The sequence below is a fragment of the Ursus arctos genome, chromosome X, assembly GCF_023065955.2.
Source record: "Ursus arctos isolate Adak ecotype North America chromosome X, UrsArc2.0, whole genome shotgun sequence".
NCBI classification, from domain to species: Eukaryota; Metazoa; Chordata; class Mammalia; order Carnivora; family Ursidae; genus Ursus; species Ursus arctos.
The window spans coordinates 17,549,820-17,564,961 of NC_079873.1; the positions used below are offsets into that span (position 1 = coordinate 17,549,820).

Below are 15,142 nucleotides of genomic sequence, written 5' to 3' on the forward strand. Positions count from 1 at the left end.
TTGTGCGCGCTCTCTCTGACAAATAAACTCTTAAAAAAAAAAGATTTTTTTTTATTTATCTGAGAGGGTGAGAGAGAGAGAGCATGAGACAGGGGAGGGTCAGAGGGAGAAGCAGACTGAATGGGTAGCCTGATGTGGGGCTCGATCCTGGGACTCTGATCCTGGGACTCCGATCCTGGGACTCTGGGATCATGACCTGAGCCAGAGGCAGAGGCTAATCGACTGAGCCACCCAGGCGCCCCGCCAAGAAAAAAATGTTTTAAAAATCATACTGCAAGGAAATTTGCCCTGTTGTTTATTAATTTACTATTAAAGCATAGTAATCAAATAGGGAGTGTGATGTTGACACAGGAATGGCTATATAAGAGGAATGGCACAAAGACTTTGAACATGTCTGAGTGTGTATTCGTACAAGTAATAGGTGGCCTAAGGTATATTTCAGTTCACTTGGGAAAAGGAGATTGAGTTGATTTCATAGGTGATGCCAACACAATGGGCTGTCCATCTCCATGAGAAGAAAGTTAACATGACCCTAGGTGGCATAGAAAAATTAATTGCATATGGCTTAAGCCCTGGATACAAAAACTTAGTACATTTAGGGAAATTTAGCATATTTAACCTTGGAGTTGGGAAACCTTTTAAAGAAAGACAAGAAACCCAGAAACTACAACAACATCCTAATCCCATAAACGAAGCTGGAAAAGTGGTAACAAACAGGACAGGGATTTAATCCCTTTAATAATACAGAGAGCCCCTACAACTTAAGATTTAAAAAAATAAGATAACTAAGTTGAAAAATGTAAAGGACATGAACTGGTATTTTTCAGAAGACGAAAATCAAATAACCTGTAAACTTATAACAAGATGCTCACCCCTCTTAGTGGCCCAGCAAGTTCATGTGAAAACATTAGCAAGAGACCTGACAGAATAGAAAGAGGGACAATATCCAGGCACTAGGTGCTCGCACACAGTGCTGGTTGGAGTGTGAATTGCCATCCAAACTATAAAAACTAAAATGGGCGTGGCGTGCCTTTGGTCTCAGCAAGCCAGTGTTTGAATGTCTGGCCTACAGACAGTCATCTGTATGAGGAGGTTAAAGAGTAGTACATGTTTCATGGAATGATACAATTTTTAAAAATATCATTCCCCCAAATAAAAAAATCTATCATTACCTAGAACGGTGTTAGCTGAAAAATTTTGAGTTCAGAATGTATGTGATCCTAGTTCTAAAAAAGAGAACAGCATGTGTTGGTAAGAGTGTATATGAGCATAGGAGAACACTGAGCGTATCCCACAGGATTGGTTAGTGTCTTCTAGATCTTTGTATGGTTGTACTTAGATGATGGATTAAGTGAAGCAAGTTATAAAACAGTAGGGCTGTAAAATCAAGTTCTTCAAATTGTGACTGAGGATCTGTGTAAGAACATTCAGAGGAAACATTCTGAAATAGGTTATTTTAGGGAATTAAGGCAAACTTGACTTCTGACTTCAATGAATTTGTTTCTCATGAGTATGTATTTTGTAACTGGAAAGTGAAAGACAAGGAGACTAACTCCTGCTAGTTAAGGATGTTGCCTATAGCCAGGTGGGTCCCCAGCATATAGCTTCAGTACTTCGAAGATTAAGGCAAGCCCCAAACTGAGTTCCTGTACAGTTGACCCTTGAAGAACAAGGGGTTAAGGGGTACTGACTCCCCCCACACACGGAGTCAAAAATCTGCATATAACTTTTGACTCCCCGAGAACTTAACTACTCAGAACGTGGTGTTGACTGAAGGCGTTACCAGGAACATAGTCAATTAACACATTTTGTATGTTGTATGTATTATATACTGTATTTGGACAATAAAGTAAGCCAGGGAAAAGAAAATGTGACTAAGAAAATCATAAGGAAGATACTTTTACAGTGTTGTATTGGGGGGGGGACTGTGAAGAAGTGGACCCAGATGGTTCAGACTCCTGTTGTTCAAGGATAACTGTTTACTGCAAAGGATCTGTTTGAGAATTCCAACTCTTAAACTGCTGTACTCGTTAATAATTGTGATTGTGGAGTTGGTATTTCTTACACGGTTGTATTACCAACAGTACTCAAAGTAGTTTAAAAAAAAGTGAAAAACTGTAGGCTAATAGTTTGAGGTGAGATGCAGAAAATCAATAGACAATGAAGTCATTCAGTGCCTAGCATGAAAGAAAATAGAGACAGTAGTAGGAGAGGCAATATAGATTGGAGTTAAAAATGTGAACTTGGCTTTCATATAGATCTAGGTGTACTTCTTGGCTCTGTTTCTTATTGGGTACCTTTGGGCAAGCTGTGTAACCCCTCCCCCTCTTCTCCCCCTTCTCCCTCCCTCCCTCCCTCTGTCTCTCAGAAGCACAGAACCCTTCAGGAATTTGTGTCGTCCTTGTGCATAGGTCATGCTCATCTTCCCTGTATGAGTCCAATTTTAAGTATGTGTGCAGCTGAAGTGAACACTACATAACCTCTCTCTCTCTCTCTTTTTTTTTTTAGAGAGGGAGGAATGGAGGGGCAGAGGGAAGAGAAGGAATCTTAAGCAGGCTCCACGCCTCGCCCAGCAGAGAGCCCAAGATGGGGCTCGATCCCACAATCCTGAGATCATGACCTGAGCTGAAATCAAGAGTCGGACACTTAACCGACTGAGCCACCCAGGCGCCCCTATGCAAAGCCTCTCTTAACCTTGTTTTTCCATTTGTAAACTGTGGATAATAATAGTACCTGTAGATTTGTTGCTTAGGTTAAATGAGAAGGCAGGCAAAGCATCTAGTAGGCACTGGATTGTAGCTGTTAGAGGCATGGATAGAAGTCATTTTTGTTCACGTGGCAGGTGCTGTGGGTCCCAGCAGCAGTCTGCAGTTTCCTCCCTCCTCTATGAGGGTTTAAACTTCCACCCACATGAGTTGCCTCACATGCATCTATTCCTGTTCTCTTTGGAAGGTTCTAATAGAAGACTGTATTCCAGTACTGAAGAGGTACGCCAAAGAAGGGAGAGAGTTTGATTATGTGATTAATGATTTGACAGCCGTTCCAATCTCCACATCTCCAGAAGAAGGTAGGTTCAGTTTTTTCTTTTAAAACCAAGGTAATGTTCATGAAAATGTTTTTCTCGGCACCTTGTGAGAATGGAACGATCTTAGAGATTGTCTCCTTCATTAGTTCCTTCATTTTTTCAAGGTAGTTCAGCTGAGGCCTGCAGTGGAAAGGTGGCTGGATTTCTGTCACTAAATGAGCACATTTACTCGGTCGTCGGAAACATAAAATGATTCAATAATCACATCACAGAGAAATTAGCTTCTTTGGGAATTTATTTCTGTTATGTGATTTTTAACCTGTACTGAAACTGGTGAGCTTTCTAAGCACCACCACAGACAATTCCCCATTCTCAAACCGCTTGCTCCAAATCACTGCTGGTTCGGCATTTCGGTGTTAGTGTTTTTTCTATAGTCTTGCCTTCCTGCTGAGTTGGCAGACTGGGTCCCCACGTGATGACCCTTGCTGTTTCTCTCTGGATGTCGGACGCTTCCCCCTTAAGCTGCTGTCTTTCAGATTTCAACCACTGCCCTTTTGGTCAAATCTTTATTGGTATCGTTAAAGCAGTGCTAAGCACATGAATATTTGCTTTTGACCTTGCTTATGTGCCCGTGTGTGCAGGATACCCAAAAATGACAGTAAATTTTTATGAATAAGCTCTTGAATATTGGGTCTTAAGCTCTTGGCTGTTTCTTTCTTTTTTGGGTGTTATTGAATATTAATGTGGATAGTTGACTTTTTAGATGTTGTTTCTGATGCATGCACATCCATATTTGTATAACTTAAAACTTTTTTTAACACCCAGATTCCACATGGGAGTTTCTCAGACTGATTCTTGACCTCTCAATGAAAGTACTGAAACAGGATGGGAAATACTTCACACAGGTAGACGACTGAACTGTTTTTTCCCCAAAACTCTCAATCAGAGTTTTATATTTTGAAATTTGCATGTATTTTATTGAAATTTATGTCTGTTAAGGTTAGAGCATCGTAACTGAATTATGTTCTTTCAAACAGTAGTTTGTAAATAGCTGACCTGTCATCTCTTGGGAATTCATGAGTTCGGTTGTGTCGGTTGTGTCCTCTGCCCACTGTCCTGATAGACCAACCTTGGGCTGTGGCTGTAGTATGAGCTGCCGCCACCAGATGGAGACACAGATTGTGATTTTTTCCCCCCCCTCCCTGAATTTTCCCTCTCCTTATCCTCTAGGAGATTCTTCATTGGAAAAGCAGTTTATCAGCATGAGTTTCATAAACTGCCTTGCCTGTAGTGTGAGCTCCTACCACCAGATGGAAGCAAATTGCTTTTTTTTCTCATTCTCTATGGGATTCTTAAATTTAAAAGAAAGTCTAAAGTTTGTATGTCTTATTATGTAAAAAATATACATAACCTGCTAAAGCCCTAAAGAAAATTCTGAAAATGACCACAAAAGGAGCTAAGTGATGATCTGAGTCTGTTTACTTGGTAGAGAGCTGATTCATAAGCAGAAGAAGATAAGCCCTTCCGTGCTGGTACTGCTCGGCTGCGTACCTGTAATTCTTAAGGGCTTTCGGGAGACGGCCCCCACCCCTTTAAAGAGCATTAGTATATTTAAATGTCAAAAACTAGTAGAGAGGTCTTAACTTTATTCTCCCAAGGAGGCATTTTAATGCAGGCCTGGGGCAGTTGATGGGATCTGAGATGAATAATGCTGAAGACAACTTGGCAGCTCTAAGAGACACCTTGAATTAGTCTTCAGCCCATCCTGTTTTCCTTCTCTTCCCCCTGCAGGAAGACACCCCCCCCCAATGATGATTAATCCTAGACCTTGCCCTTGGTGAAAGTATCGGGAAGCTTCGAGGGAAACCGACAACTGTTTATGAATGGCTTTTTTTTTTTTTGCCTGATACTTAGAAATGATTTTTTTTTTCTTTATGGATTCTGGACTTGACTGTAAAGCAGGGGTCTGCAAACTACGAGCCAAATCTCCCCTGCTGCTTGTTTTGGTGAGGTTTTCTTGGCAGACAGCCACACCCATTCATGACATTTTACCTTTGTCTGCTCTCATAGGGGCAGCGCTGAGTAGTTGTGATGGGGACTGTGTGATCTGCATAGCCTAAACTATTTTCAGTCTGGTCCTTTACAGAAGTAGTTTGCAGACCCATGCTTTATAGCAAGTCTACAGTGAAACCTGCGGAGGGCTGTGGAGAGTCGCGCTGTGGAGCGGGTGGGAATTGAGCTGACTCTGGTGGGCCCTGAGGTTTGAATCCGGGGAAGATAGGCTTTCAAGAGACTAGAAGAGACAGACAGGTGCTGGAACTTGACCTCCCTCCCTTCTCTTCCCCACTTCCCATTAAGAAAAGCCCTGGAGGTTCTTTGACACAAAATTATGTATGTGGCATTCATATAGATTATTATGCAAAATACTACCCCACCCCTTGAGAAGTGGACATTACTAGTACCCTCACTTAACACATCTACATTCTTCCCTAATCTCTGTCCACTTTCCAGAAGGTAACCCATTTCTTTTTTATTCCCATGTTTCTCTCTTTCTCTTTCTTTTTCTTTCTTTCTTTCTTTCTTTCTTTCTTTCTTTCTTTCTTTCTTTTTTTTTTTTAAGTAAACTCTCTGCCAATGTGGGGCTCAAATTCATGACTACAAGATCAAGAGTCACACACTCTCCTGAGTGAGCCAGCCAGGCGCCCCCCTGGACTTTTTTTTTTTTTTTTTTAAGATTTTATTTATTTAACAGAGAGAGACAGCCAGCAAGAGAGGGAACACAAGCAGGGGGAGTGGGGGAGGAAGAAGCAGGCTCCCAGTGGAGGAGCCTGATGTGGGGCTCGATCCCAGGACTCCAGGATCACGCCCTGAGCCAAAGGCAGACGCTTAACGACTGAGCCACCCAGGCGCCCCTGGACTTTTTTTTAATAGCTGTTTCACTTATGTGTAATTTCCTATATCATTATATTGTTTAGCTTGCTTTTGAACTTGTTAAGAATGGTGTTGTTAGATTGTATTCTTCTGGACCTGTTATTTTTTTACATCACAGAAATCATAGCCTGCTAATTGTTAAATTTTAAAGATAAAAACAGGTGCCTGGATGCCTCAGTCGCTTGAGCGTCCTACTCTTTTTTTGAAAACTTACTTACTTCATTTGAGAGAAAGAGAGCACGAGCACGAGTGGGAGGGGCAGAGGGGGAGGGAAAGAATCTCGAGCAGACTGCCAGATGAGCGCAGAGTGGAGGGCTGGGGCTCACAGCCCCGAGATCATGAGCTGAGCTGAAAGCAAGAGTTGGACACTCAACCGACTGTGCCACCCAAGAGCCCCATGTGCCTTACTCTTGATCTTGGCTCAGGTTGAGCCCCATATTGGGCTACGAGCTGGGCATAGAGCCTACTTGGGATTCTCTCCCTCCCTCCCTCTGCTCCATCTGCCCCCATGCTGTCTCTGAAAAATAATAATAAAAGAGAAAAACAGTACAGAAATCTATAACGTAAAAAAGCAAGTGTCACCTACCCACATCTAACATGGGGCAGGGAAAACTTTCTAGAACCAAACTACTGAATTGGGATTCATCTCTTAGAATGCCCCCCCGCCCCGGCCAATTATTCCCTTCCCAACCCTAAGAGGTCTTTAATTCTCTATTGGGTTTTTGTTCTGCATCGCCAATGTCTTTTTTTTTTTTTTTTTTTTTTGTCCATTAAGACATTTTATTTGCATGTATGTGTTACATCCCTAGAAGCCCAGGATTTTCCCTCCTGTGTATTTTCATCTTGCTTCTTCTCATGTTCCATGATGCCAGCTAAGGTTGTCAGTACACTGAAACCAAACTGGTGGGATGGGAGCAGATTATTCTGCCATTTTTCTAGATCTTTGAGTTGTACATCAGATCTGGGGCTGGTCACTCCACACTTGGTTAACCTGCCTGTGAGGTTCACAGTGAGTTCAGAGTCACCAGTGTAACCCTGCTGCATCACCACAGGGAGAACTGGACTTGGAGTTTGGAGCATGGCTTCTTACGTTCCTGGCATTTGCCTCTCTTCTCGGCATTGTTAATGCTCCTGAGAGCGTCTGCCAGGACATTCATGCGCACCGTTACGGCAGCACCGAAAGATGTCTTTCTTAAGAAAAGAAAGAAATGTATTTCCATTTAAAAACACAGGAAAGTAAAATGTATCACATTACTTTTTTTGGGTCGGTCTCCATGTGTGGTGAGGTTTTTTCCTTTTTTTAAACTGCTTTTTGACAATGTTGGGGAAGAACAAATTGAAGCTTTCCTATTTCCTTACCACATTGTCAGTAAGGACGTCCTCCCATATGCCCTCAATAAAGAGAGTGTGGTGTCAATTTTAAGATGGCAAGAAAAACCATTGAACTGTGCACCTAGGTGGCATTTTCATTCTATAGCTTCCCCAGTGGTGGTGTGTTCTAAAAACATCCAGGCAGTGTTTTCTATTTGTGAGTCTTAAATTACACGTGTGGTGTTTATATACTCTCACGGTGAACTTGATGTTGAAACCAAATTATATACTGGTGAAGGGCACTTTGGCCAAATCCCACTGCAGGACCCTAGATGATGGGTTACTAAACGAGCTGGCACTAAAGGACGACGTCATGCTGAGCCAATGTGCTAAGTTAAAACCCCCGAGGGAAGCTCTCAGAATAGTTCTTTTTGCCCACTTGCCAGTGGCTGGTTGGTTGGTTTCGAAATGCCCTTCATGGGGATGCTTACATCACGGGATGCCTTCATTTGTAAATGATTTTCATTTTACATTGTACTTGGCTATTCTAAGGCGCACTGGTAGTGAAGTTGTTAAGAAGAAATGGAAGCAGCACAGATACTCAGTAGTCTTCAGAATGTTAAGAACTTCAGAGGTTAGGGGCGCCTGGGTGGCTCAGTCGTTGAGCGTCTGCCTTCGGCTCAGGGCGTGATCCCGGCGTTGTGGGATCGAGCCCCGCATCTGGCTCCTCCGCTGGGAGCCTGCTTCTTCCTCTCCCACTCCCCCTGCTTGTGTTCCCTCTCTCGCTGGCTGTCTCTATCTCTGTCGAATAAATAAATAAAATCTTTAAAAAAAAAAAAAACTTCAGAGGTTAAAAGGAAATGGGTGGTATTAAGTACCCATTACGAAAAGCCCTTAGGGAAAATTGTGCTAAAATGATAAGCCCTACCCCCGACCTATGGAATGAAAATCACTTGTGATTCACATGCACATTACAGATTAAGAAGCAGTGCTTTAGGGGCACCCAGCTGGCTCAGTCAGTGGAAGGGGGGACTTGTGAGAGGGACTCTTGATTGCGGGCATGTGAGTTCGAGCCCCACCTTCGGTGTAGAGATTACTTAAAAAAAAAATGAAAATGAAGCAGCAGCACTGTTCTAGAACCACGCAGATACCGGATCCATAGCTCTACTCTGTTCTGGGCCCACATCTCATTCATCCTTTTTTCTTCATGGTCGCAGAGTGGCTGCTGCAGCTTCAGATGTCACCTCTAGGTTCTAGGCTGGAAGTAAGTTGAAGAGGCAGGTCACTCTTGTATATCCTTGATTGTCCAGAAGCATAAACTTTCCCAGGAGCCCCCAGCAGACTTCGCTCTATCTCCCTGACCACTCCTGGCTGCTGGGAAGGCTGAGAAAGTGGTGGCAAGAAAGGGAGAAAAATTAGAACAACGAAGTCAAGAGAAGATGTTTGATAAGGAGTGGAATTGCGGGATAGCCTTAGTACATATATTCTGAATAAACTTTTGTTCTCGTAGGCCTTAAAATCACATACTTGGGGGAAAGCATGGAGATGGGAATATAGTTCGGTATCATTGTCTTAGCTTCTTAGGAGGGTTGTAGTTTTCAAACCATTCTGGAAATTGAGAACATTATCGTTGTGATGCTTCCTTCTCAACACCGTGGTGACGACTGGGCAAACATTTTGAACAGCTATGTGTACGAATCGTTGCTATTGTGTGTTGTTGCTACAGTGACTGTGTTACTAGTGAGAAAGTGGTCTCCCTGCTTTCTGTTGCTTCGTACTCTGAATAATTTGAAACGGCTTGCTAAATGAGGCAGAAGAAGAGTGAGCTAATGGATCTATAAGTAGAACTGAACGCAGTTTGTCAAAGTACAGAAGCCTTATCTCATTTTCAAAGATGAACTTTCATCTAAAGCTAAAATTGTTTTCATTGATTAGAGACCTTCAAATGAGCAGGGCCCTCAGTGAGACTCGAGAATCCCATTGTTTGCTTTTCTCTCTTTGATTTAGGGCAACTGTGTCAATTTGACGGAAGCCTTGTCACTCTATGAAGAACAGCTCGGGCGCCTGTATTGTCCTGTGGAATTTTCAAAGGAGGTCGTCTGTGTTCCTTCATACTTGGAATTGTATCCTTAGACCATAACACTGTGTTGTCAGATCACAACACTCAAGTAAATCCCATGCCAGTTCAGCACTTAAATCCAATAATAAATGAAATTAGCTCTGTACTATATAAGGCCACGGCATTCAGATGTGGCTGCACATTGGAACTCCCTGAAACTTGAAAACAATACTGATTCCTGGGTCCCACCCTCAGCTGCTGGGGCGTGGCCTACCACAGCTCCCCAGGTAGTTGTACTGATTAAGCCCCCCTGGTTCTCAGGCCCCACCCAGCAGAGGCTGGCGGTAAGGCCTGGTGAGCCATCTTAACCAGCCTGCCTGGAGACGGGTGCATCTAAAGCTTCAGAGGCCCTAGTCGAAGGCACCACTTGAGCTGTGGCGGGCAAAAAGAATGAATATGCTCATTCTATTCTACTTTTATATTAAAATGAATCCTACTTTAATATTAGTTTCTACACTGCACTTGATCCCAATTTGCACTAGAAACCAAGAGCTAAAAAACAGTGCTGGAGATTTCAGAGTTAATGTTGGTGTTCTTTATTAGTTCCCCTTAGTAAAGTGTCCAGGAAAATAAAAGAACCCAGAGATAAACCAGCACGAGGATTGTCATTGGAAATTTAAAATGCCTTTCTTTCTCCTAAAAGGCAGACTCTGGGCTTCAGATAAAAACTTCCTTCTCTGAGGTGGCCGAGTCCAGTTTCCTGTCACAGCGGTCTTCGTTGCTATCTAGGATCGTGCAACTGCTGCTGGCCCTCTAGGCACTCCTTGCCTGCAAGCCCCGACAGCCCCGGACAGACACAGACCCTAGGAAACCCCCTAGGTCTCCCTAGGAGGAGGGGAGCAGGCTCTCTGTGGGGCGGCCATTTTCTTCCATGGCCTGTGGAGATCCCTGACCTCTCTCCCCCTCCCAACTGTCCACCTTCATCACAGTTTCCTTTTGGAGCATTTTTCACACTCGGATCTGTTTATATATTGAGAGACTGTAGAAATTAATTGATGACATTTGGAGAAAAGGCTTCTGCCCTCTGGCTCCCCTCCATCCTTCCATCTTTTTCTCCTCCTCTTTCTCCCTCCCTCTCATTTTCCCACCCCTCTCTCCCTCCCCCCCAATCTCTCACCTCCCTCCCACCCTTCCTTGTCGTATTCATTCCCTAAAACTTCTTAAGACCTAGGAAGCAGTAGCGTTACCTGAGGGAATGTTTGTATGCCTTTAGCCTTTTCTCCACTTTGCTCCCTTCTCCCCACTGTCGTCCCGGTCACAGGTGGGAGGTGTTCAGGCCATAAAGTGGCCTTGTTAAGAGGCTGTAATTCCCATCACCACAATGCTTCAAGCCATGAAACTCATCCGTGTTCCAGTTTGTAGGCCAGCAAACAAATTTTAAGTGCTGTCTGTTCTTCCTTGAATTACCTGCTCGTATTCCTTGACTCTCTGTCCAGGTGGGTATTTTACACTGTTTGGAAGAAAGCTAAACCTTGAAGACCAATCTCTCCTAATCACGTGTGCTGCAAATAGCCTTCCTGACCTTCATATGCTGTACATGACATCGAAATGAGTCAGGCAATTGATTGTGATTTCCTTCAAGTTTTCTTTTTTTAATTATTATTTTTAATTTAAACAAAGCGAATGGAAAATGTATATTTTGATGCGCTAGGGTGTTAATTTTTTTTGAAAGTCAGCTGAAGGATGATTAGACAGCACAGCGAAGGCTGCTAAATGCACTGAACCCCTAGAATGTGATTTTTGTTACTTTTGTGTGTGTGTGTGTGGGCTTTTTGTTTTTGTTTTGGTAGACTTCGAATTTGGTTGTTTGGAGGAACGAACATCATTGTTTTGTTCTGGAGGGAAGTTCTTTGATGGTGTTTCTTTCCCAAAAAATTGACTTAGCTATTAAAATTTGGTGCTTATAAGAGTTAAGAAAAAAATGAATAGCAATGCTTCGATTAAAATTATAAATGAGAAATTTCACGTGTTTGTTGTTTTATTTCAGCCAGGTCCCTACTTTCTCACTGCTGATCTCACAGAACAAAGGTGTCTCCTTGTCTCTTTTTAGTTCTATTCTCTGACTCGGTGCCATTTATCTCTTTATAACGGGCTGGCCTTAGGGCCTTTTTTGAACAGTAGTAATGACTTCAGTTACCACTGTGGTAAAGGATACACAACCTATTGCATTCACCAGTTCTTCATTATAAAATTGGCCTGAGGATAGGAAAAGATTTGGCCTTACTGTAAAGTTGAAAGTCAGAAGCTTATTTCTATTCCCACTCATACTGGTGTCTTCGATGTGGAAATACAGATCATTTCGGATGGCTGCAGTGACACTTTTTAAGATTTTGAGATGCACAGAGACAGGATGATAGTTTGTGGAGACACCCGCAACGAGAGAGCAGAAACTCCCCTAAGGAAGTGAGGCAAGTAACGGCTTGGTAGTGTATTTGTGGGTAACAATCCACATCAAGGGTGGAGGTCTACTGACTCGGATTATTAGACATCAGTGGTTACATTGTTCTCATCAAAGGTTTATGCTGTATCAAGGATGGAGTGCATGTATGGTGAGTTGGCAGTAAGCAAAGCATTAAAAAATGGAAATATTCAGTGTGTGTTTTGAGATAAAATTACCCTTTCTCCCAAGATAGGTTTGTCTATCCAGAACATCCTTCCTCTCAAGATAGGTTTGTCTAATAGGTGTTGTTCTTTTTCTTTTCAATCGCTTTGTTGTTATTTTTTCTAAGATTTTATTTTTTAAGTAATCCACCAACATGGGGCTTGAACTCACAACCCCGAGATAAAGAATCGCATGTTCTACCGACTGAGGCAGCCAGGCGCCCCTCTAATGGATAGTCTTTAAAAAATGAGTGCATGCCAACTTTTCTTTTTTACTGGATTGGCATGGGAGAAGAAACAATAACAGAATAAAGGGAGAGTTAGTCATGTTGAAACTAGATCGGCTTTGAGCAAATATTTTTGTTGTGCATAGAGCTTAAAAACAGCATTGGTAGGCATTAAGAATCCTACTTACCCCCCTCAAACTCTTCTGTAATGCTTGGCCAAAGCTTTGTGTTTGCCTACTGTGTGACAAAAATGGTGGTATTGTATGTGTGTGTGTATATATATATATATATATATATATATATATATATAATATAATAACGGTATATATATATATACTGTTAGAACACCATTTTAGCTTAACGGAATTGGATTTTTTTTTCCCATTATAGAAAAAGCAAGTCTATCTACTGTCTGGGTGTGCTGTGACTAATATTTAGGGCATAACTTTATACTTGAAGGCTAGCCTGGTGCCACGGCTCAACCCAGTGCTGAGTCTGATGACACGCTTGTCCCGCCCAGAGGGGAGAGAGTAAGAGAGATGGAGCGGGTTGTGCCCGACCACAGAGGGCGCATTCGGGAGAGAGAGGCTGCTGGATGGGAACAGAGATGAAATACTTGCTGGGGTAGATTCTGACCCTGCTCATTCCTTTGTATTGGAGAAAGGATGATGCCTGATTGTTTTTGAACATCTTTGGAACTGTTCAGGCACACTGAACTGTGATAGCTAAAAACCACCTCTATTGCAGCGTTTTAAGGAAATGTTATACAATCTAAACCATTATCTTACTTTAATGGTTGTTGTGCCTCATATGATCTATATATAATCGAAAACAATATACCATCCTATCATACAGCCATTCTTTAATTAAAGACAAATACTGGCTGTAATAGAAATTCCATTCAACACATGAGCAGATAGCAAGAATTGGTTTATTTTTTAAAATGCTGCTTTCTCGTACAAATGTGATTGAATATTTTATGCAATCTTTTTTTTTTTTTGGTCATACTTTATTAGGAATGCTAAAGACCTTTTTTTTTTAAATGTTTTTTTATTATATTATGTTAGTCACCATACAGTACATCCCTGGTTTCTGATGTAAAGTTCGATGATTCATTAGTTGCATATAAAAACTCAGTGCACCATGCAATACGTGCCCTCCTTACTACCCATCACCAGCCTATGCCATCCCCCCACACCCTCCCCTCTGAAGCCCTCAGTTTGTTTCTCAGAGTCCATAGTCTCTCATGCTTCATTCCCCCATCTGATTACCCCCCCTTTCTTTATCCCTTTCTTCCCCTACCGATCTTCCTAGTTCTTATGTTCCATAGATGAGAGAAATCATATGATAATTGTCTTTCTATGCTTGACTTATTTCACTTAGCATTATCTCCTCCAGTGCCGTCCATGTTGCAGCAAACGTTGAGAACTCGTTCTTTCTGATAGCTGAGTAATATTCCATTGTATATATGGACCACAACTTCTTAATCCAGTCATCTGTTGAAGGGCATCTCGGTTCCTTCCACGATTTAGCTATTGTGGACAATGCTGCTATGAACATTGGGGTGCATATGGCCCTTCTCCTCACTACGTCTGTATCTTTGGGGTAAATACCCAGTAGTGCAATGGCTGGGTCATAGGGTAGCTCAATATTTAACTTTTTAAACACTGTTTTCCAGAGTGGCTGTAGCAACTTGCATTCCCACCAACAATGTTGGAGGGATCCCCTTTCTCCACATCCTCTCCAGCAATTGTTGTTTCTTGCCTTGTCTATTTTTGCCATTCTAACTGGCGTAAGGTGGTATCTCAGTGTGGTTTTGATTTGAATTTCCCTGATGGCTAATGATTTTGAACATTTTTTCATGTGTCTGTTAGCCATTTGTATGTCATCATTGGAAAAGTGTCTGTTCATATCTTCTGCCCATTTTATGATTTGTTTATTTGTTTCTCGTGTATTGAGTTTGAGAAGTTCTTTGTAGATCTTGGATACCAGTCTTTTATCTGTAGCATCATTTGCAAATATCTTCTCCCATTCCGTGGGCTGCCTCTTAGTTTTTTTGACTGTTTCCTTGGATGTGCAGAAGCTTTTTATCTTGATGAAGTCCCACAACTTTATTTTATCTTTTGTTTCTCTTGCCTTTGGGGATGTGTCATGAAAAAGGTTGCTGTGGCCGGTGTCGTAGAGGTTGTTGCCTATGTTCTCCTCTAGGATTTTGATGGATTCCTGTCTCACATGTAGGTCTTTCATCCATTTGGAGTTTATCTTTGTGTATGGTGTGAGAGAGTGGTCAAGTTTCATTCTTTTGTATGTAGCTGTCCAATTTTCCCAGCACCATTTACTGAAGAGACTGTCTTTTTTCCACTGGATGTTTTTTCCTGCTTTGTCAAAGATTAGTTGCCCAAAGAGCCGAGGGTCCATTTCTGGGTTCTCTATTCTGTTCCATTGGTCTATGTGTCTGTTTTTGTGCCAGTACCATGCTGTCTTTGTGATCACAGCTTTGTAGTACAGCTCGAAATCTGGCATTGTGATGCCCCCAGCTTTGTTTTTCCTTTTCAACAGTTCCTTGGAGATTCGGGGCCTTTTCTGGTTCCATACAAATTTAAGGACTATTTGTTCCAGTTCTTTGAAAAATGTCCTTGGTATTTTGATCGGGATAGCATTGAAAGTGTAGATTGCTCTGGGTAGCATGGACATTTTAACTATGTTAATTCTTCTGATCCATGAGCATGGAATATTTTTCCATCTTTTTGTGTCTTCTTCAATGTCTTTCAAGAGTGATTTATAGTTTCTAGAATATAGGTCCTTTACGTCTCTGGTTAAGTTAATTCCAAGGTAACGTATGGTTTTGGGTGCTATTGTAAATGGGATGGATTCCCTAATTTCTCTTTCTTCAGTCTCGTTATTCGTGTATAGAAATGCAACTGATTT

At 42.0% G+C, this 15,142-nt stretch overlaps 1 protein-coding gene and 1 non-coding gene across 2 annotated transcripts in view; one reads left to right on the forward strand and one right to left on the reverse strand.

The window, feature by feature from the left end:
* Nucleotides 1-11,346, forward strand: part of SMS (spermine synthase) — a 47,040-nt gene extending 35,694 nt beyond the window's left edge. Inside the window, exons 8-11 of the mRNA XM_026480194.4 lie at nucleotides 2,953-3,067; nucleotides 3,851-3,930; nucleotides 9,275-9,390; nucleotides 10,823-11,346. Of these exons, the coding sequence (XP_026335979.1) occupies nucleotides 2,953-3,067; nucleotides 3,851-3,930; nucleotides 9,275-9,390; nucleotides 10,823-10,862 (351 nt within the window). The 3' untranslated portion in view covers nucleotides 10,863-11,346. The remainder of the gene's footprint in view (nucleotides 1-2,952; nucleotides 3,068-3,850; nucleotides 3,931-9,274; nucleotides 9,391-10,822) is intronic.
* On the reverse strand, nucleotides 2,367-2,470 carry LOC113242286 (U6 spliceosomal RNA). Its single transcript, XR_003311854.1, has one exon. It is a non-coding gene; the product is annotated as a U6 spliceosomal RNA (small nuclear RNA).
* Nucleotides 11,347-15,142: the final 3,796 nt, after the last annotated feature.